General features: G+C 37.9%; 2 protein-coding genes, 1 long non-coding RNA gene and 1 pseudogene across 4 annotated transcripts; 2 read left to right on the plus strand and 2 right to left on the minus strand.

The window, feature by feature from the left end:
• Positions 1-1334: 1334 nt before the first annotated feature.
• LOC147521618 (uncharacterized) lies at positions 1335-16389 on the minus strand. Of its 2 annotated transcripts, XM_086577197.1 has the most exons (3): positions 16230-16389; positions 1671-1970; positions 1335-1598 (listed from the first exon to the last, which is right to left on the minus strand). In XM_086577197.1, exons 1-3 carry the CDS (start codon positions 16284-16286, stop codon positions 1446-1448), a joined length of 510 nt encoding a protein of 169 aa, XP_086433323.1. In that variant the 5' UTR covers positions 16287-16389; the 3' UTR covers positions 1335-1445. The 2 variants fall into 2 exon arrangements, with proteins under 2 accessions (XP_086433323.1, XP_086433270.1); XM_086577144.1 differs by having other exon boundaries at positions 1335-1970.
• LOC147521619 (uncharacterized) lies at positions 3652-12273 on the plus strand. Its single transcript, XM_086557358.1, has 8 exons — positions 3652-3931; positions 4028-4076; positions 9883-9954; positions 10044-10525; positions 10594-10788; positions 10875-10946; positions 11022-11299; positions 12063-12273. The coding sequence occupies exons 3-8, from the start codon at positions 9888-9890 to the stop codon at positions 12271-12273; spliced, it is 1305 nt and encodes a 434-aa protein (XP_086413484.1). The 5' UTR covers positions 3652-3931; positions 4028-4076; positions 9883-9887.
• Positions 4876-5801, minus strand: LOC147521620 (dehydration-responsive element-binding protein 1A pseudogene; annotated as a pseudogene).
• Positions 13675-15572, plus strand: LOC147521621 (uncharacterized). The gene is made up of 2 exons (XR_015194273.1): positions 13675-14034; positions 15007-15572. It is a non-coding gene; the product is annotated as an uncharacterized LOC147521621 (long non-coding RNA).
• Positions 16390-20654: the final 4265 nt, after the last annotated feature.

A 20654-nucleotide genomic window follows, 5' to 3' on the forward strand; every position in this document is an offset into this window, starting at 1 on the left:
GAAACTTCGTGCAAACTATCCCTTCATCTCACCATACCCGAATCAGAGAAACAGATAAGTCTATCATTGCTTTCTTTATTCTCTTCTTCCTGTCAGCCGCCAGAGAGAGTTATATTGATGTTCTAGAGGGTAGTCTATTCTAGTGCAAAGTTAGAATCTCATTAACCATTGAATCCTCGTGAGGAAGACGCCACCTTGCCTTTCTCATTGGGAAGGGCTAAATCTTTCCTTAAGGACAGCCTAATCCGCGCCTTGGTTATTACCTGTTATTCTGTCCTTGTCTTCTATAAGTTTCTTTTATCTGCATACAACATGCAGCCCTAAAACTAGTTCCATCTCCCAACTTAAAAATAGCTCGTGCATCCACATTAATTCGCCCTGTAATCAAGAATGGAAAAGGGAATTTGTAACTGAAATTAAATAACTCGGATTTATCAAAATAACAAACGGCCCCTAACTACCATCTAACCAGACAAACCAAAAGACAAACAAACCGATTAGGTAATGACAAACAAGCCATTATCTTATAGACAGATACCAAAAATCACACTTAAAAAGCCAAGAACATTCAAACTAACATTTTTTTTTTGGATGAATAAGAATTTGTATTAAACAGTAACATGTATTGCATTTTATAAACATGATAACAATAGTACATGATGTTTTCATAAACTTTACAGGTATGATAACAATAGTACATGATGTTTTCATAAACTTTACAGGTAAAACTGGTAGCAAACTCTGTAGCTGAGCTTTGATGCAGGTTAGCAAGTTGTAGTATACCTACAAATGATCTTCAATTCTGTTGCTGCTGGTTTTGGCACTGCATATGACATGAACTTGCTTTGTTCTTTGTTCCTTAGTTCTTCAAATGCCCTCATAGTTTCAGTATCAAAACTGATGGTTCTTTGAAATTAGTTTTTTTTTTAATCATTCATTTCTTACAAATTCAATAAATTGAACTGACTAAAACTCCTCAATCACTTAGTAATTCACGTCACAACAACAATGAAATGTTTACATAACAATTTTTTAATACACCCCCATATTATAAACAAACACTCAGCAACTCCAATAAATTTCATGAGAAAGATGCATCATCCCAATATACTAATTAAGGAAATAAAAACATCTTTTTTGAATATAAGAAACAAACCGGTGAAATTGAAGCTTTTGCATTTATGGTTACATTAACCAATAATGTAAGTTAATGGATTGGATGTGTACATTCTTAAATTCAATTGTTCCGGAATGGTATAGACGCATACATGTTCCCTAATCCAAGTATTCTAAGATTATGATCATATATTTTTTTTGTAAAATTGCGAGGAAAGTGAAACTGCAAATCTCGATCCTTTCTTTAACATTCAACGCATAATGGATAAAGTAAAATAACGCTGTACGCCGTTTATTACAACTGGGAGTTTTAAGCGGTTTCATTTCCACTAGTTATTGTAAACAGATAAATTGGGCCTAGGCTCAAAGTCCTTAACAAAGGACTTCTCTTCTTTCAGTTCAGTGTCATCATGGTAAACAGACACATTTGGTCTTGGCTCAGAATCCTTGACAAAGGATTTATCTTCTTTGTTTCCGGCATCCTTATAATACCCAGTGGCACTAGGTCTTGGCTCGAAATCCTTAAAGGATTTCACTTCTTTGTTTTCGGCAACGTTATAATACCCAGTGGCACTGGGTCTTGGCTCCAAATCCTTAACAAAGACTTTCACTTCTTTGTTTTCGGCATCATTGTCGTATACAGAAAGATTGGGCCTGGGCTCAAAGTCCTCTGCAAATGATTTGTCTTCCTTTTTCTTGGCATCACCGTGACAATTTGCTTTAGTTTCATGTTTGGAAAGAGCCTCTTGGTTGGAGTTCACAAGACCTCCAATAGCATCTGGCATGGGCTGGTCCTTCATCACTTCTTTCCAATATTCTTCTGGAGCTTTTCTTGCATTGATAGTGCTAGCAAACTGCATCAGTATGAGATAAACTTCACATAAACAAACTAACAGAATTACTACACAACAGTTGGTCGATTTTATGTAACTATTTCAGGCGAAAAGCCTAATTCATTTAAAATGTAGCTGAATATCAGTTTTTCCTACAAAAACAAGCTGATGATTCTATGGCTGCATCACTGTTAGATGTGTTGGAAATGTGAATGAATTTGTGTCCTCATGGGTTTGAACCCATGACCTTTTGTATCTACTACACTCTAATGTGGGGGGCTTTAGTCCCACATTGGTTACTAAACTTAAGACTCTTAAGTTTATATTGGTTGTGTCCTTATGGAGGGATAGTGTAGAGAGATATAAGGAGGTGCTCGCATGCACACAAGGCCTCCTTGGTTTGGGGCTCTCGGGAGGTGGAGCTCGAAAAACCTTAGTCTTGGCGTGTGCCCACACACGTCGCTTGTGAGGGGATGGTCTTCTTTCTTTCCAAAAATAAAAACTGTAACAGATTACAAAATCTTTCCTTGATTCAAGTCAAACCATAAAGGCAATAGCCCGAAGTTGCGTTTTTCGGATCTATAAAAACAAAGGTCTCTCCCCTTTTTCCGGATCTGAAAAACACAACATTATTTTTCCTCTGTTTAGAAAAACTTGTCCGGAGTATCTTTGAGGGTTCTACGCAGATTTGGTCATTGGTCGGGTGACACGCTCATACACTTCTTTATCCTCGGGGAGACGTCGGCTTGAGGTTGGCGAGAACCATACCGGCGGCGTTTTTCGTCTTAAGGAAATTGTGCCGAGCACAATCCTCAGTGATAAGTTTTACCTGCTTTATTATTACTGTTTTTCGATTACTAGATATTACAAGATGTATGTACGTCCGCAAGAAAATTGCTTCTTTGAAGCTGGTTTCCTGCTTCAAAAAATTTGCACCCCTTTTCAGTACTCACCAGGCCAGCATAACTTAGAGGCACACTTAGAAATAGTTGTGCGCTGAATTGGGTGATGGCTCAACGGGGCGTTTTTTTCAAAAAAAATTTTCCGGCATTAGACCGTAATCAGACTTCAGAGTGTACGTACTCCTAGCCAGTTTGAATAAATCACATATAAAAAGCAAGGCATCCTCATTGATTAAATTTGAATTTTCTGTAGATACAATGTGAGTATTTGTCGATATTTAGAAGAGTTGTTCTGTTTTTTGTTCATTAACAGTAGAATGCAAAAAATAGTTTCCCAACATACGTTAGCCACTTAGATTCCCAACATATGTGAGTATTAGCTTTTGATGAAGTACATAAAAAAAAGTCTAGTTACTTCACAGTTCTGCTCTTTCAGCATGAAACATATCCGCCAATAGAAGACTTTAGGTGCATTTGTTGATGGCACCAAATCAAGAAGAGACATGTTTCTTTGCTGCAAGACCAAGCCAGATTCAAATTGTATTTACCAAATATCTAAGATGTCGATTACATATAGGGCGGTCTTTGCTCTTAACAAAACAGTCTAACGATCATAAACAACAGCTAAACCATATAATAAATGAAAATGTGGGCGAATAATTTATGATGCATGCAAACTCACTACTAAAAAATAGACATTTCGGGACGGATCCAAAATAGATATGCCGACGGATCCAGTCCATACTTCTATTTCTGATGCACAATATCCGTCGGCAAAAAAGCCCAGGCCCGTCACAGCCAACTTTTTGCATATTCCAAATCGGCGACGGTTTTGTTGGGGATCTCATCCGCAACAAAATTGAACCCTAAAATCCCAAATTTCTTCTCGGTGGCTCTATTGTTATTTAGGCAAAAACAAATTTCAGTAAACCGTCGGCTTATATTTAGGCGCCAAGGTGAAATCTCCCCCCAAAAGTTTTGTACTGAAAGAAAAGATTTTTTTTTAAGACGGCGGTTCCTTTCAAGACGGCGGTTCCTTACGTTTTTCAAGACGGCGGTTCCTTTGTGAGCTTGAAGACGGTACTTTTCAAAGCTTCAATCTCAAACGCAAGATTTCTTTTTTGTTTGTAATTTGGTTTTACCATTCTAATATTCCGCAACTTATTTTCTGTGTAGTTTTGAGTGATTATTCAATTGACCAGGACCTTCTCTCTCTGCAATTGTGGTAATCTTCTCACCTCTTAATTTGGTTTAGTATAATAAAATCGATTATTTGTTTTAATTTATTGCTTCAGTTATAATCTATGTTCTTGATTTTAGTGGTTTCTTTCCATTGACCAAATATATGTTTAAAGTTTTGCAATAGAACCTTTCATGGAAGAAACAGAAGATTTAACTCTCCTTTCACAGCCACCACAGTCCATTTTCACCTTAATCTCCACTGTCTGTCGATGAAAAAAAAGGCCTTAGTAATAACTTTCTGCAAAAACAAAGAGTAAACCATATAGAAGGAAAGAGAGTTGCTATAAGATCGAGCAAAAGTGTTCCAATTCTTTGTCCATTACTAACAAAGCAAACACTATCAACTGTACCAAATCAAGGTGTGTAAAAACTCATCACCTGAACCTGATATCGATATTTGATATATTCGCTAATGATATCCTCAACTCTATTGAATGCTATCTCTTTTCCTCCTGTTCTCTTGCAAGTTACAACTTGGGCAGATTATGAGAAGAATGCATGCTTCAATACTGTGAAATGATTTTGGGATCATATGATATAATATAAGTTTACAGACAATTTTCACTCATGCATAATAAATTTGTACATATACAACTGTAGATAGTAACTGTACCCCTAAAAAGAAGGGGGCAACATCAAGCCATCCAAGACAAAACAACAAAATCACAGCCTATCCCAAATATTTTGGAATCGGCATATCCCAACATTTTAACTCTATCCTAATCCATTCCCATGTTACTATTTTTCTTTTTTTTTTCCTACAAAGCCATGGTACTTTGCAACCCAATACTTTTTTTTTGTTTTTGGGTAAACCCAATACTAGTACAATCATCAAATAGAGAAACTCCATAATGACACTTCACTATTATTTCCCATATCTTCCCAATTAAACTCATCTCCAACACTTGGAGGCGGAGATAGTAGCAAACCTTCTGCCATATCAGCTAACAACCCATGCGTTCCATACTCTGTTTCATCATCCATGTAAACCACATTGTCCTTCTCCTCTGACGGCGTCGCATTTTCATTTCCATCTGTAGATTCTTGAAATGCTTCAGCAGCTTCAGTGGTGGCCTTCCTTATATCTTTCGCGTCTGTGGATTCCGGTATGGGTAGTCTCCAAACTGAATCAGCAAAATTAAGACAAGCTGACCTTCCTCTTAATGCTAATACAACAACATCATGTGCACGAGCAGCCATTTCAGCTGTTTCATATGTTCCTAACCATATTCTCGACTTCTTATTCGTTCACTTAACTTCACATACCCATTTATCATTGTTCCTTCTTCTAACTCCTCTCAGAAACTAGGTGTCGCGTCCTCAAGGAAACTTCTTCCGCCTCAAGGCTTTTTAGGCCTATCCGATGCTAGTATTACCTCTTCATCTGAATTAGAACGGTAACGACGAGAAATAGTGTCATTGATAGTAATTATTGCCTACGTTTTAGTCGTAAACTTGCGTAATAAAATATATTTTCTTGTTACAAATAAGCTAGTCTCGGATTTTCGTCTATATAAATTGATTTTTAGCAAACCGGTTCATATGATTTTCTTGTGATTGTTCATGGAATTTTTAATATATTTGAGGTGCTTAGCATTGCATTGTAGATGGCTTAACATTTTAATGGTTTGAACTCTTAATGAGTCTTTTGCATACCTTTCTTAATTAAAGTTACCCTTTCCTTCAAATTATGCTTTCCAATTCGCATACCCTTATTTTCCCCGCGAAAAATGATTTATTTGATGCCTAATTATCCGATTTGGTTGATGTTTCTTACATACTAGTTTTTCTTTGTTATATATAGTGGTATGGATGCTTTCGCTTCATCGATAGATAAGAGTTGGATTTCCTTAAAATATCCGGATAAAGCGTTTTATAGTTTGGTTTAGAGAAATTTGTGGAGTTCACGAAGATACACCATCGTAATAAAAAGGTCATACCACTCGTCCATGTGGCAAATGCCTAAACCAAGGCGGGCCAAGACCCATGATGACGTCAAAGTAGATTGTTTTTAGGCATGGCTTTGACGAAACATATAATGTGTGGTTCGTGTGCATGGTGAAGTAGCACAAAATCGATATGTTGAACAAGGATCGGGTTTTCGTGATAATGCATATAATGAAACGGACATGGCTAATGCCCTTAACAACGTGGTGGGGAACTTGGTGGTGATAATTTGGACACGCTAATGGGAGAACATAATGAACAAAATGACTTATTTGAAAATGACTTATTTGAAGATGTTAAGTTTAGTTCTAATTTATGTAAAGGCGATGAGTGAATTGTATCTTTGAAATAAGGACTTCACCGTTCTTAGATTTGTAGTGAAATTATTTAATTTGAAGATCACACATGGGTGGATCGACCAAAAGTTTTATTGCATTGCTTCAACTATTCCAGTTGGTACTTCCAAGTGGGAATAACACACCAAAAATATGTATCATGCGGATAAGATAATCAAAGATTTAGGATTGAAGTATGATAAAATTGATCGCGTCTGAAAATGATTGTATGTTATCTTTGGGGTGACTACAAATCTAAGGTTTCTTGTCATATTTGTGGGGTCTCGAGGTTTAAAACTTTAAGCATTGAGGAAAGAAAGAAAGGGTCAAGTCCGGTGCTGCGAAGATCTTAAGATATTTTCCACTAGCGGATAGGTTAAAGAGATTATATAGAGTGGATTGGGTAGCAAAGGCTATCGTTGGCATTCAACCGAAAGTCCCTCCCGTGTACTTTGGGGCATCCAACACTCTGGGGTGTGGAAGCTAATTGATACACAATACCCGTTTTTTTGCCGAGAGCCTCGAAATGTCCGTTTGGGGCTAGCAACTGATGGCTTCAATCCTTTTGGATCATTAAGCTCATTGCATAGTTCGTGGCCTGTGATGTGTGTGACTTACAACCTTCCACCTTGGTTGTGCATGAAACCCCAATTCACCATACTCACAACACTTATCGAAGGTCCAAAACAGCCAGGTAAAGATATTCATGTGTTTTTGCAACCATTGGTCAAGGAGTTGAATGACTTGTGGCATGAAGGAGTAATGGTAAAAGATGCATCAAAAGGAGACGTATTTAAAATGCGGGCTGTTTTGATGTGGACAATACATGACCTTCCAGCTTATGGAAATATCTCTGGTTGTAAGACTAAAGGAAAACTTGGTTGTCCGAAATGTGGTCCAAAGATCGCTTCTTTTGGCCCAAATGGAGGTAAGCATGTGTACATGAGAAGCGAGGCGTTGGTTGCCTTTGTTAGATGAAGCCGTAAATGATACAAGAGAAAGCACCTATGATAAAACTCAAGAGCTAGAGGAGCCACCGCCAAAGGCTAACTCGATCGAGGTTGATACTATGACAATGAACTTAAAAGCAAAAAGTTGGGAAAGGCAAAACGAAAAACACAATGTTACCGAAAGTGCGATGATAACCGAGAAAATGAAGGTGAATCATGTTTTACCAATAGGTCGGGATTCTTTGGATTGGATTATTGGAAGTACATTCCAAATCCCTCATAACTTTGATGTCATGCATATTGAGAAGAATTTTTGTGAAATCTTGATTGCAATGATGCTTAATTCGAAAAGAGAAGACCAAGGATAATGACAAGGCACGCGAAAGACTTGAAGCTTTTGAAAATTAAAAGGAGGTATTGGTTATCCTGTGAATGGTAAAACCTGTTATGAAGCCGGAATTTTTGGCTTAACAAAGTGGAGAAGAAATGCTTTCTTGATACATTCTTAATCTGAGTGTGCCCCCGCTGGTTTTAGTAGTAATTGGTCTAATATTGTCAAGGCCGATTCAATGATTTAAAGGGATTGAAGTCACATGACTATCACATCTTGATGCGAGACTTGCTCCCTGTAGCGATTCAACATGCCTATAGAGATGGCGTGCAGAAGGAAGCTCGATCCATCATCAAAAGCATTTGTACTTTTTTTGGTGCTTTATGTGCTAGAACAATAGATGTCGAAACACTCAATGTACTCGAAAGAAATATGATTAAGACATTGTGCGCACTCGAGAGACATTGCCCTCCATCACTTTTTGTTATCATGATGCATTTGCCCATTCACCTTGCTCAGGAGGCTCGTGAATGTGGTCCTGTTTGGGCAAGATGGATGTATACATTTGAAAGGTATTAGTTTTGTAATTATTATCTTGCAAATTCTATTTCCTATTAATGTTATTCCTATAATGTGTGTCTTGTCGTTTAAAGGATGATGAAGACTTATAAGGGATCCGCCTCAAACAAAGCACGCCCCCAGAAGTATTGTATTGCGGTGCTACTTGAAAGAAGAGACCCTTATTCATTGTCAAGGGGCTATAAAGGAGGGGGTGGTATTCTAGAGAAACTTGATAGGATGGTTGAAAATGAAGCTCCACTTGTACCTGATTTGTTTGATAAGATTCATGATCATACTATCAAGGAGGTTAGGCCAATTGGTGTGGGTCATGGATATGGGTTAGAAGGTGTTGAGTATGAACAGGCACGTAATTGGGTATTAAAAAGCCATGCTAAATATGATTATTGGCAGGAGTAAGTATACCTTGACATAATTGTTTGGAATTGCATACTAGTTTAATCAAATGCAATTTCTTTCTAACATGTTAAATAATGTGTAGGAAGTACACCAAATTTCTTGAGGACCGGAGAAGAACCGGGAGGAAGAGGGCAGGCCAGTTAAGGATACCTGTGTGTGATAATTTCACATCATGGTTAAAAACACAGGTTGAGTACATAGAGTCAAATGATGTCCAATTCAAAGATATTGTGAGAGGACCTACAGGTTTTGCAACAACATACACAAAGTATTGTGTAAATGGTTTTCTCTTTGTCACCAAGGATCATGAACGAGCACGAAGGAACCAAAATAGCGGTGTTAGCACAAGATGCATGACTACTTTTCGGTCTAGTGCTAAGGACAAAAATCCAGTTGAAGACTATATCGAATACTATAGTGTTCTTCGGAAAATTGTCCAGTTACAGTATCGAGAGGGGTACAAGCCTGTTTTGTTCAAGTGTGATTGGGTAAAATGCTCCCAAACTGGTGTGAAAATGGATCTAGAAGCAAACCTCAAATTGGTGAACTTGTCTAACCTAATGAGTTCAGACCGCATGGCTGATGAACCGCTTATTTTTCGGAGAAGCGTCTTTGCCTGTTTTTATTCGAAAGCGATCCAATGGATCCTGATTGGCATGTAGTCATAGAGGTTCCAAAAAAGTTGTATTCTGATCATGATGAAGTGTGTCTGCTATCAGATGATAGACCGATAAATATTAATATTGATATAGGAGGGCCTTCCAATGTGGAAACTATGGAGGATGATTTGGTACCTAATGACCCAGAAGATGTGTTTGTGGTTGTTGAGAGTAGGAGAAATAAAGAGAAAGAGATCTAATAGACCCTAGACCATGACTTGGTTGTTGTCTTTTTTTATTTTATTTTTTGGACTGTTTTGTTTCCATGCTATATATTTTGTTGGTTGCAATGACTTGTGTATTTCTTTACTGGTTATTGCATTATATAAAATTAAACTATTTGGTTATGTCCTTATGTCATTGGTTATACTCTTTTGTTTGTTAATCTATATGTGATGCTTACTATAATTGATTGTGAAGTGTCACCTTGGGACTAGAAAATCAGCACAAGTATAGGATTAATAACTTCTTTGCTCCCTATGTTATGTTCTTAGAATCTTTTAATTTGGATGTATGCTCTCTTTGAAATGTCACTGTTTTCTTTATTTTCTTTTGCTCTTTGCTTCATGAAATTCCACATTTTATTTAGTGAACATGGACTCTCACTACTCACCTGGTGGTTCAAACTCACTGGATGATGATCAGCTCAATGAAGACATGGGTAATGAATTTCATTTTAACATTTAAGATTTCTTTTAATAATTATGATATGGTCCACGCTTAATCGTGGCATGTTGTTTGGTAGTGCAGGTGATGATGCCACAAACATTCCGGGTTCATCCACATCTGCAGCTTCTAAAAAAAGAGGCCCTTCAATTGGCATTGAAGAAATTGAGGGTCAACCACGTCCGAAACTCGTAATGCAAACTAACCGAAAAGGCCAACCAGTCACACCCATAGAAAATGTTAGTGAATTTGGCACAAGATTGGGATACATTGCTCGTCGAGACATTCCAATATGCTATGATGATTGGCGACATATTAATAAGGCTATCAAAGACAAAGTTATTAAGACTTTGGGACGCCAATTTGTGTTTGAATATGAGAAGACGATAGATACTGACTACACACGGCAGAAACTGAATGAAGCATGGAGGAACTACAAGCACAAGTTGTACGAAACTTTTGTCGAAGATGAAGATCCCTCCTTGGTGAAAGAAGTTGCGCCGCGTAATATTCCCTTGGAGGATTGGCACAAATTTGTTGATTATTGCAATACAGATAAGTTTAAGGTATGTGTCAATGTTTTAATAGATAGTGCTTCATGTTAGTTTGATTTGACATTGCTTTAAATATGTAGGCCATGAGTGAAAGGAACAAAATGAATCGCGAGCAACAGATCATGCCTTCATCTCTTGGCAGAACTTCAATTGCTATAGCTCGGAACAAGCTAGCTTTGGAGAAAGGTATTCCTGAATCAGAGATTACAAGGGCAGACTCCTATATGCTTATTCATAAACCAAAGGAAACTGTTCCGCAAAGCCAGGAAGTATTGGTTAGTGTTTTAGTATGTATTTAGCTTATATACACATCTTTAGTTTAAAATGAATGACTTTAATCTTATTTTTGTAATATTAACAGAATTCGATTAAGAATCACATCTCTGAGCATCCAGAGTTACAATATGATTTGTCTGAAGACGCAATTGCTACGGTATAGTTGTTTTAATATCATGATAAATATTTATTTTTGTTTTTGTACATGTTATAAATTGCTCAATGAAAACAGGTGGTTGGGCCAGATAAAAGAGGTCGTTACCGAGGTCTAGGTACAGGGGTTTGTAAAACTGTACTGCGAAAGGGAGACTCTTTGATGAAAAAGAATGATGGCTTGATGGAGGCAAATAGTCTCCTTGAGAGGAGGATGGAGACTATGGAAGCGAATATGGATGCTAAAATGTCGAGGCACATGGAAGAGGTTAGAGGCATGTTTATGAGCCAAAGGGGAGCTTTCAACGACAATGTTCCATCGCCACATTCTCGTGCCAGTCATCATAGTACCGCCCGGTAACTATCATGTTGCTTTTCTTTTTAGTTAATAGCTTTCTAGAGTCTTAGTTAGTTAATAACTTTCTCTGTTTATAGACAATATCATTGCCCTTCTCTTTCCTTGTCTTTCTATAGCTTTGTTATTTACTCTTTCCATTTTGTTTCACATGATAAAAGGTAGCTCCTTCTGTTCCTTTTGCCAACACTGAAATTCTGTCAACACTGAAATCGTAATTCTTGAATTGAAACTTCACTGCTTTGTAATAAAACAAGAAGTCTATCGAGAAAACCATAATCTACAAGGATCATTAGGGAACTTCTTGAGGAGAAGCAGAAAGTCTCAATTGCTCTAAGTGCAATTTCCATGGTTTTCAGTTGGCAGCTCATTTTCTTGTTTTGTGAGTTGGGTTTAGGGTTTAGACCTTGTTTTTCCAGGGCATCCAAAACAGGTCTGATCTGCTCAAGGGAAGGATTCCATGGACAGATATAACAAGACTCAGTGCTACCATGGGGATGCCCCAAGCCCCCTGTGCTCTACCGGAAAAACCTCTCGAAAACCATAGAACTCCATTGGACCAGGCTTTCAGTCGACTCCCCATGCTTCTCTCTACTTCCTGTTGACCTAGTGCGCAAAACATTGTTATGGGATGAGAGGTGGCATAGCCGCCGCTAAGAGATAATGATTGGTCTTGGCATGTGTGTGTGTACGGGTGCTTTCATTGGTCTATCCTTACTTAGGGAAGAACTACGCATTACCTAATTGGATTGATCTTTTAAACAGAAAGCAGAAGATTGGTCCTTCACTGAGGGCACAACAACTGATATATCTGTTGGCAGGGCTTCTCAGGAGACTCAATGAAGCTCCCCCACACCTCCTTAACTTCATGCCCCGGGTTGCATGCGAGAAGAGGGTTGGCGGTGGCATGTCTGTCTCCTTCCCATTACTTTCTCTCAGTCTTTTCCCTACATGTCCACGAGCAAGTATGCCCTGACCGCCCGACTTTGGCTGTTAATGAAGGCAGATGATCCCATCTATCAGCCGAGAAGCTAGTCTTGTTGGTCCTTCAAAACACGCCCTGGGCGACTCTTTAAGTGGGTAGGACTGGTCTACCAAAAAGGATCGGCTGAAATCCATAGGAGTATGAAGGGGGCTTAGAGCAGCTTTCCTAGCAATTCAATTGAGAGATTGATTGGCTTCAATACTTTCTTTCTAGTTGAAGAAAGAAAGAACCCAGAGCGAATACCCCCTACAAGGCATACATCCTGCACGGCCCGATAATGTGCAGCTATTTTTGTTATGAGCTACCCTTTCCTTATGGATTTTTCTACTTGATGAATTCTCCTATATAAGAGTAGTAGCCTATCGTGGAGTTCGATAGGCCACTTTACAGAGTGCCATTAAGTCAGGAGTTCTTTTTCCTTTCATTTGAGTTATCTAATTTGCTAGAGTCCAACTCTCAATTATCTGAGTCTTCCATTTGGTGCACTAGATTTCCCATATAGGAGAGCTGAAACAACTAAGGATTTATAGATTATAGAAAGTATTGGTAGTGCGCTTCCCCGTGCCTTTTGACTCCCAGTCCTTGCACCTGCGAAATCAAGGAAGTTCTGGTTGACAGCTTTCACTCTATGCAGTTAGTCTTAGAGTTAGAGCAGCTAGCTAAGGAAATGATTGAACTGGTTCTAGTTTAGCTCAAGTGACTAAGTCGTAATCTTTCCATGTGTAGTGTACTAGATCTTAACTTAGTGAGTCATAGCTTGGATGAATAGAGAGTTCCATCATATCTCATTTTGTACTCGTTTAAGCCGAACTATAGACCTTGCTATGGTTGAATTCACTCCTAGGCCAACAAAGAGAGCATTTTACCGCCTATCTGATGTAGGAGGAGGTAGCGTTGATCCCTTCTGATCTACGACCATCCTCAAGCAAGCCGTGACAAAAAACCTGGTGTTGCGACTAAATCTTAGACGCAGAAGCTGAATCCTAGAATCCCAGACGCAGAAGCTGAATCCTAGAATCCGCATCCACCTAACCTATTATGTCGAGCTTCAAACCTCAACACTAATAGTGAACTAAATCTTAGTAAGATCGACCTCAGCAGAATAAGGAGTGGTGATACTGAAGTCATAGAACGAAATGAATAGTCGACCTAGGAATTGCATGTCTGAACCATGCTTTAAATGTATCAGCTTGACTATAATCACACATGAAGATCTTTTATCGCTACATTTGGATTTATAAAATACTATCTTGGAGGCAATATCATCGCCCACCCACCAACAGCTGAGGCTCTTCTTTCTGTTGACCGCAGAAAGTCTCCTTACGTAACTATCAAAATAGAACCACTAAGGAGAGTCAAATGCAAAGGGCTATTCTCATCTTCATCCGTTATAAGTCAGTAAATTACTTATGAGTCAGAAGCCATTGACTAACAAAGTCTTGTGCTCGGTTTAGAATTTAGACCATTCAAAGTGTGGACTGTGGAGCCTAGTAAAAGTCAACAAAAAGGCAAAGGAGAAAACGATAGTTGAGCACATAAATGTGTGGCTGTAGTTGTAATTGCCTGCCAACTTTGCAAGGTCCTGTTTATTGCAGCGGGGTTGTCTGATCTCATTCTCACCACTTTAGACTCCTGAAAGTTGAGACAGAAGAAACAATGGCAAACGGTAGCTGCAAAAATGGAACCATGGATAGTGCGAAATACTCAGCTCCCTTGCTTGTCATTGGCTTATACATAGAAGCAGGATCTTCGGTATGTTTGTTCTTTATGCTTTATGACATTGTGTCTTGAATTCGTAGTAGGAAGAGATGGTTTCCATGCAAGTTATTTTCTCTCCATTCAGTTCTGCTGACTCTGCTTTCAGTAGCAGCAAAAATCCCTTTAGATCTCACAACATCAATGCCCAGCCCAGAAGACCAATTAGCCAAACTTAGTTAAATTTTGTCCTGGAAGTTCTGATTATGATTGGTCAATGTGGGCAGTAGTCGCTAGCCATATTTTTACTGTTATAGTTGGAAGTGTAGCAACTGGATTTAGGTGGCTAACCTTATTTGATAAGATGAACATGTAAGAAACTAGAGTAAGTATTGTTCTCTGCTGGGTCAGCAGAGTACAGGAAATCATTTGGCTCAAAGAAAAAGCAATGATGAACATTAATTAGTCGAAGCATTTCTAAGTATCTGTCTTTGTGTTTGTTTGTTGTGTCTGTTCGTGTGTGCAAGTGTCTGTGTGCCCGCATTAATGGTGGAGTCTAAGAGGACTGACGTGCACTTTGTTTTTTTTAGTGTTATCTATGTTACATCATATTTTCTATGGATACAAGCAACTTTTTAGTAAATATTCTGGTTCAATTTGTGTTTGAATATCTTGCTGCCACTGATTTCTTTGTGAGAGGCTTTTGGGCCTACGAACATTTATGTGCGCATTTACACACATTGATTGAGTTAGGAAATGGGTTTGTAGGGGTGCATAGAACATGCAGTACGTTGGTCCTTATTGTTATTTGTTGATGTACTTCTAGGTATATACTATTTCGTAGTCCTGTGGCGTGTTATATAGAAGTAATTTTCAAATGTTGATTAGAGTATTATGAGCTTCATCAACTTGATAACTTGAGGTGTGGGTGGGTGGGTGGTCTAGCTAGTGGTCTAGTTTAATATGTCTTTGCGTGTATGTATTGTTTTAACGTTGAAATCTTTATTAATTAAAATGTTTTCTTTTCAGCTGGAAAATGCCTACTATATTGGCAAAGACTGTGAGTTCTTCGTGGAGGTTGGCAGCTTGAACTTGTTGCTAGAGGCGTTGTGCAAGACATCGACCCTAACACAGAGTATGGTGAAAGGACTTTAGAAGAAGGGAACTTCAAAGTTTATGTTCAGGTCGTGCGTAGGCCTGATGCTATCCTGCCTTTCCCTCACAATGCATGGCAAAGAACACTTGGTCAAGTTGTGCAAGGAGCTGTCATCTGGCCTAAAGAGTTCTTGGTGTTTGCATCTCGCAGTTCATCTTCTTGAAGTGTTTATTCAACTTCTCTTTTGTCTAAAACTAGTAGTTAGTGATCTTTTATTTTGACTTCTTTTGCCACATTTTAAGAAATTAAATTGACGTGGTGGAGGATGTGAACTCGATAGGTACTTAAGTGATCGCACGAATATGGTTTTATTTGCTAGACTGAATTCGATCTCTTTTAAGTTCAGGACGTGAACTTATTTTGTAAGAAGAGAATTGAATTGAACATCTTTTTTATGTTCTGAACACAAGTTATATATATATATATATATGTTGATACCCATGAGTTCATGCTAGACAGTTGTGTATGGATTCAAATGTAGGATTTTGGTAAACATGGATTGAATTAGCAAAATATGAGTATTTTAAAAAAATTAAAAAATAAAATCCGACGGACAAAATTCGTAGCCCAAGTACCATACAACGACAGATAAAATCCCACACCAAACCCACCTACAATGACGGATATAATCCCACACAAAACCGTCGCCAAAGGTCACCTACAGTGACGGATACAATCCCACAAAAACCGTCGCCAAAGGTCACCTACAGTGACGGATACAATCCCACACAAAACCGTCGCCAAAGGTCACCTACAGTGACGGATACAATCCCACAAAACCGTCGCCAAAGGTCACCTACAGTGACGGATACAATCCCACACATAACCGTCGCCAAAGGGCACCTACAACGACGGATCCAATCCCACACATAACCGTCGGCATAGATAATCTATACCGACGGACTCTGCTGACGGATTTTGTCCATAACTAAAGCAATGGCGACAGAGGAAATTAGGACGGCTTACGGACGGTTTTGATCCGTCGGGGTAGGTCTACAACGACGGTTTTTGTCCGTCGTCAAATGTCGATTATTTTGTAGTGACTACATGTGGAGGGGAGGAAAGGGATCGACGTTGCTACTTCAGGTTCCATTACCAGAATAAGCAAGAAGAGAGTGAAGAAAGAAATGAGAGAGTCCATTGTCTTCGCCATTTCAAGATGATTGTGTACTCAGATCACTGAAAGGCTTTAGTCCTTCACTCCTATTTATAGCTCGATCAACAATTATGAATGCAAATGGCTTACACACGAGATTCGCAGGAATTGCACGTTCTTGTCATTTCATGTTTTGTATTTTTCGATAAATAATCCTTTCATGTTTAGTGAGTAGTGATTTTTTGCTCCCAGCGTTGGTTCCTCCGAGCCCTACAAGGGAATTATCGCCACATGTTTCAATTTTTCCATAAAATAATGGTAGTTACACTTGGCACAAAATCCTCAAAATTCCAGATTTTACTAGTTTGTCCCTAATAGTTTGTCCCTAAGTCATAACTAAAAAGGAAATAAAAAGAAAACATAAACAAAACAAAAAATAGGAATCAAAATATGAAAAACACGATGGATGCATTAAGAACAAGCTAACAAGCTAACAAGAAGATGATATTATTGTTATTAACATGTTTTTGCAGGAAGAAGATGAAGAAGAAATTCACAGGTTTGTTGGTTTATTCTACTTTACTTTATTTTTATTTTTTTTAGTGGAAATTTTATTAATAATGATAACGAGTTTTACAAATAATTAGGACAAACGTCTGCAAGTCGGCACCGCAAGTCCTTTCGAATGACAAATCTATCATCCTAAATACAAACTTCGTTAAAACCAGGTTGTCATTACGTTGCAGTCCATAACTTTCTGCAATCTCTTAAGGACTGTTATGCTAAGAAACCAAATGTGTCGAAACTGAACAGAGTGAAACAATGCTGGTTTGCCCTACAAGCCTCCTTGTGTTTCTCAATCTTTTCTGCCGCTGCTCTATTAGCTGCGACGCCCACCCCAAAGACTCCATTCCCAATCCCCTACCAATGGAGAGGCTCTAGTTACATCAACATACACGTCTCCCCTCAGACCAATTATAGATCAATATATCCGCAAGCCGAAGTATCGATCTTCCCTCATTCAGATCAGTGAGAAAATTGACGGGAGCCTTCTTCTTCACTTGTACCTCAGCCCTCCAAAATGCATCACATAAAATGTCTCTGACATGATTATGTCGATATTTGAAACCTGGAAAGTGTTGATAATGTGTTGCATAGTCCCCGAAAGCATCCAGTATACTTTTTTTACAAACAGGGCATAGACCACCGTCAGAGTACAAAGGAATTATGAGACGGTACCGGAGAATATAACGATACTCCACCAGCGACATACGCTGTCTAAGTCCCTCCTTTGCGTGTTTTGACTGCAAGCATCCAATGACTGTTTTTTTTTTTTTTTTTTTTTTTTAGGGACAAACTAGTAAAATTGGAAATTTTGAGGATTTTGTGACGGTTGTAACTTTCATTTTTTTTTGGTAAAAGATGAGACGTGTATGGCTCAAAATTCCCTTGGAGCACTTGGAGGAACCAACCCTGGAAGCAATAATGTTAGTGACCGGGCTTTTGAGCCCCATTGTCGGTTCCTTATTACAACATATAATTGTTCGTGCAGGGACTCAATTATTTGATTGATATTTTCTAGTAGGACCAACTAATCTTATTTCCAGAACAAAAAATCCAGGGTCCTATTACTGCCGGACCCCAATTTGTGTTAGGCGGACTCCCACAAAAAAAACAATTATTACAAGTGTGCCATTGGTTTCAAAAAATCTAAAAAAAAACAATTATTACAAGTATGCCATTGGTCCCCTAAAAATTGAATTCTAAACCCCCAAACTTAAACGACCTAGGCTAGAGTGCCGTTTGGGACTTGAATCCAATTCTCGGCGAGTCGTTTGGTTGATAAATCCCCAAACAATTTGGCCACACCGTTTGGGACTTAGTCTAAACGACGACCACACCGGTCAAGAGCCCAAAAACGTAACTTTGAATTTTTTCAAAGTTTAAATCCCAAACGACATGGCCACATCGTTTTGGACTAAGTCCAAATGGTGTGGCCATATCGTTGGAGACTTAGTCCAAACGGTATAGCCATATCGTTGGGGATTTTTCTAAGTCCAAACGGTGTGGCCATTTTTTTATAAGTCCAAATCCTAAACGACATGGCCAAAACGATGTGGCCATGTTGTTTGGGATTTGAACTTTGAAAAAAAAATTAAAGTTCTGTTTTTTGGGCTCTTGACCGGTGTGACCGGGTCGTTTGGATTAAGTCCCAAACGGTGTGGCCAAGTCGTTTGGGACTTAGTCCAAAAACGACCCTAACAATGTCGTTTAAGTTTGGGGTTTCGAATTCAATTTTTTGGGAATCAATGGCATACTTGTAATAATTTTTTATTTTTTGAATTTTTGAAACCAATGGCACACTTGTAATAATCGTTTTTTTAAGGAGTCCGCCCAACACAAATTGGGGTCCGGCAGTAACAAATACCAAAATCTATTTAGACTTCCTTAAGAACACCACGGGGACTACATATCTCTCTATGGGGACTACATATCTTACGTGGCATCCAAATTATATTTTTCTTTTCAATAATAAAAAAAAAAACAAAAGTAGAAACAGAAAAATAACTAATAACTTATCCAATTAAATAACTAACACCCATAATAATAACAAATAAATAACAAAAATCTTGCCTATATTTCCACAAACAATTAAACAAAAAATGAAAGAAGATAAAGAAAAGTAAAAAATAAAAAATAAAACCCAATGCCCTAAAAAAAGTTGGGTGCCCAAAAAATCCACTTTTGTTATTCTCAATCCCCTCACTCTCTTTCTAGCTTGTTACAAAATTCCATTTTTTTTTTATCACTTTAGTTTACATTAATTTTGAATGGAGAAAAAAAAATACATGTGATTATCTGTCTATTGACTTAAACAAATATTTGGATGATTATGTCAAAAAATCATTTTTTTTTAGTCAAGGTTTATTTTTATTTATTTTCTTTCTTTATTTGGTTGAATTGTTTGTAGAAATATAGGCAAGTTTTTTTTATTTATTTGTTATTTTGGTTTTAGTCATTTAATTAGGTATGTTATTTGGTATTAATTTATTTCTATGTTTGCTTTTTGAATTTTGGAAAGAGAATAGAGTTTTGATGCCACGTAGGAAATGGAGTCCCAAGGAAGTTATTAAGGGAGTCTGAGTAGAACTACTCTTTCCAGAATAGGGTGGTCCGTTAATTCCTTTCTTGGCTAAGAGATGTATCTTACTACTTTAAAGACAGTGAATAGTGATGTTAATTTTCCAATTATACCCCTATATGGTTTTAATTATTACGATCACGATCAAAAAGACATTATGTAATAACATAGTTGATGGAGGGGTAAAACTGTCCATTTGTACAGTGAAATTCAAACGTTTATCTCTTGATTTATCACCATGCCCTCTATTTTACAAACAATTGCAAAATTGCCACTGACTGAAAGTTGGATTTTTGTCTTTGCCCCCAAACTAACTGACCGCTGCGTGTAAATGAACCGTGCCATTTAACTAGTTATATATAATCTTCATTTGATAATGTTCCCTTAGAACAAATGAACAATAGATAAATAGTTAAATACCACTCTTAGGTTTTAGTAAAGCGATAGGCACACCAAACCTTTTTAAACATACATAAAAGAAAACCATTAATACACAGTTTTTTATTACGATGTTAGAAAGGTAATCTTACATACACCAATCTCAGATATGCATATACATGACATATTCCATATCATGAAAACATTCGAATTTAATTTGTAATGTTTGAACTTTGGACCAAAGATGTTCTTCTCATGGATTGATCTTGCATGCTAAATCATAATCGTGGTCACGCAAGGCTTGCGAAAGGCGCTGGCAGTACAAGATAAAATTGGAAGAGTTTGATGTTGGAAAAGGGGTTATTAGAGACTGAAATGAATTAAAGGACAGAAGAAGTGATGTCAACGCCGTAAAAAAACCCAACACAACGCGTATATGAATTGAATCCTGTCCTTAAGAGAAGATTCAAGCCCCGACTTGTAGATGCGAAGGCTTCTTAAACGTCTTCTCTCACATGATTGAATGATAATAGTAGTCTAAAGTGCACTCAAATAGTCTATTCGATCTCTAGAATAACAAGTATAATTCTCGATCTCTGGCGGCTAAGGTTGTTTGAAGAAGAAAATATAGGTTTAGGTATTGGAAAAAGGTGCATTGGATCTCGACGAGTGTCACAAAATACAAACTTTTTGGTTTCTTAAAAAAAATTGGAAACTTTAGGAAGGAAAGACAATTTCCAAAAGCAAATATGAAACTCCAAAAAAACGTGTTTAGTGTTTCGGCAGTAAACTGCTTCAACACAACGAGAGCAATGGTAAATAACACACTAAGAAACAGAGAAATTTGATGTTGGGGGAGATGAAACTGAACCAAATAATGGCTGCCTACGTACCCAAGATCTATT

This window comes from Coptis chinensis, chromosome 1, assembly GCF_015680905.1.
Source record: "Coptis chinensis isolate HL-2020 chromosome 1, ASM1568090v1, whole genome shotgun sequence".
In the NCBI taxonomy this organism is placed as follows: Eukaryota; Viridiplantae; Streptophyta; class Magnoliopsida; order Ranunculales; family Ranunculaceae; genus Coptis; species Coptis chinensis.

Excerpts from the sequence above, each read along its gene's own strand:
- LOC147521618 (XM_086577144.1), bottom strand. The coding sequence starts at position 16,286 with ATGGCGAAGACAATGGACTCTCTCATTTCTTTCTTCACTCTCTTCTTG. Across the intron at positions 1,971-16,229 it reads CTCTCTTCTTGCTTATTCTG|TTTGCTAGCACTATCAATGC; the intron begins GTAATGGAACCT and ends ATACTGATGCAG.
- LOC147521619 (XM_086557358.1), top strand. The coding sequence starts at position 9,888 with ATGGACTCTCACTACTCACCTGGTGGTTCAAACTCACTGGATGATGAT. Across the intron at positions 10,526-10,593 it reads GCAATACAGATAAGTTTAAG|GCCATGAGTGAAAGGAACAA; the intron begins GTATGTGTCAAT and ends TTAAATATGTAG. Across the intron at positions 10,947-11,021 it reads CTGAAGACGCAATTGCTACG|GTGGTTGGGCCAGATAAAAG; the intron begins GTATAGTTGTTT and ends CAATGAAAACAG.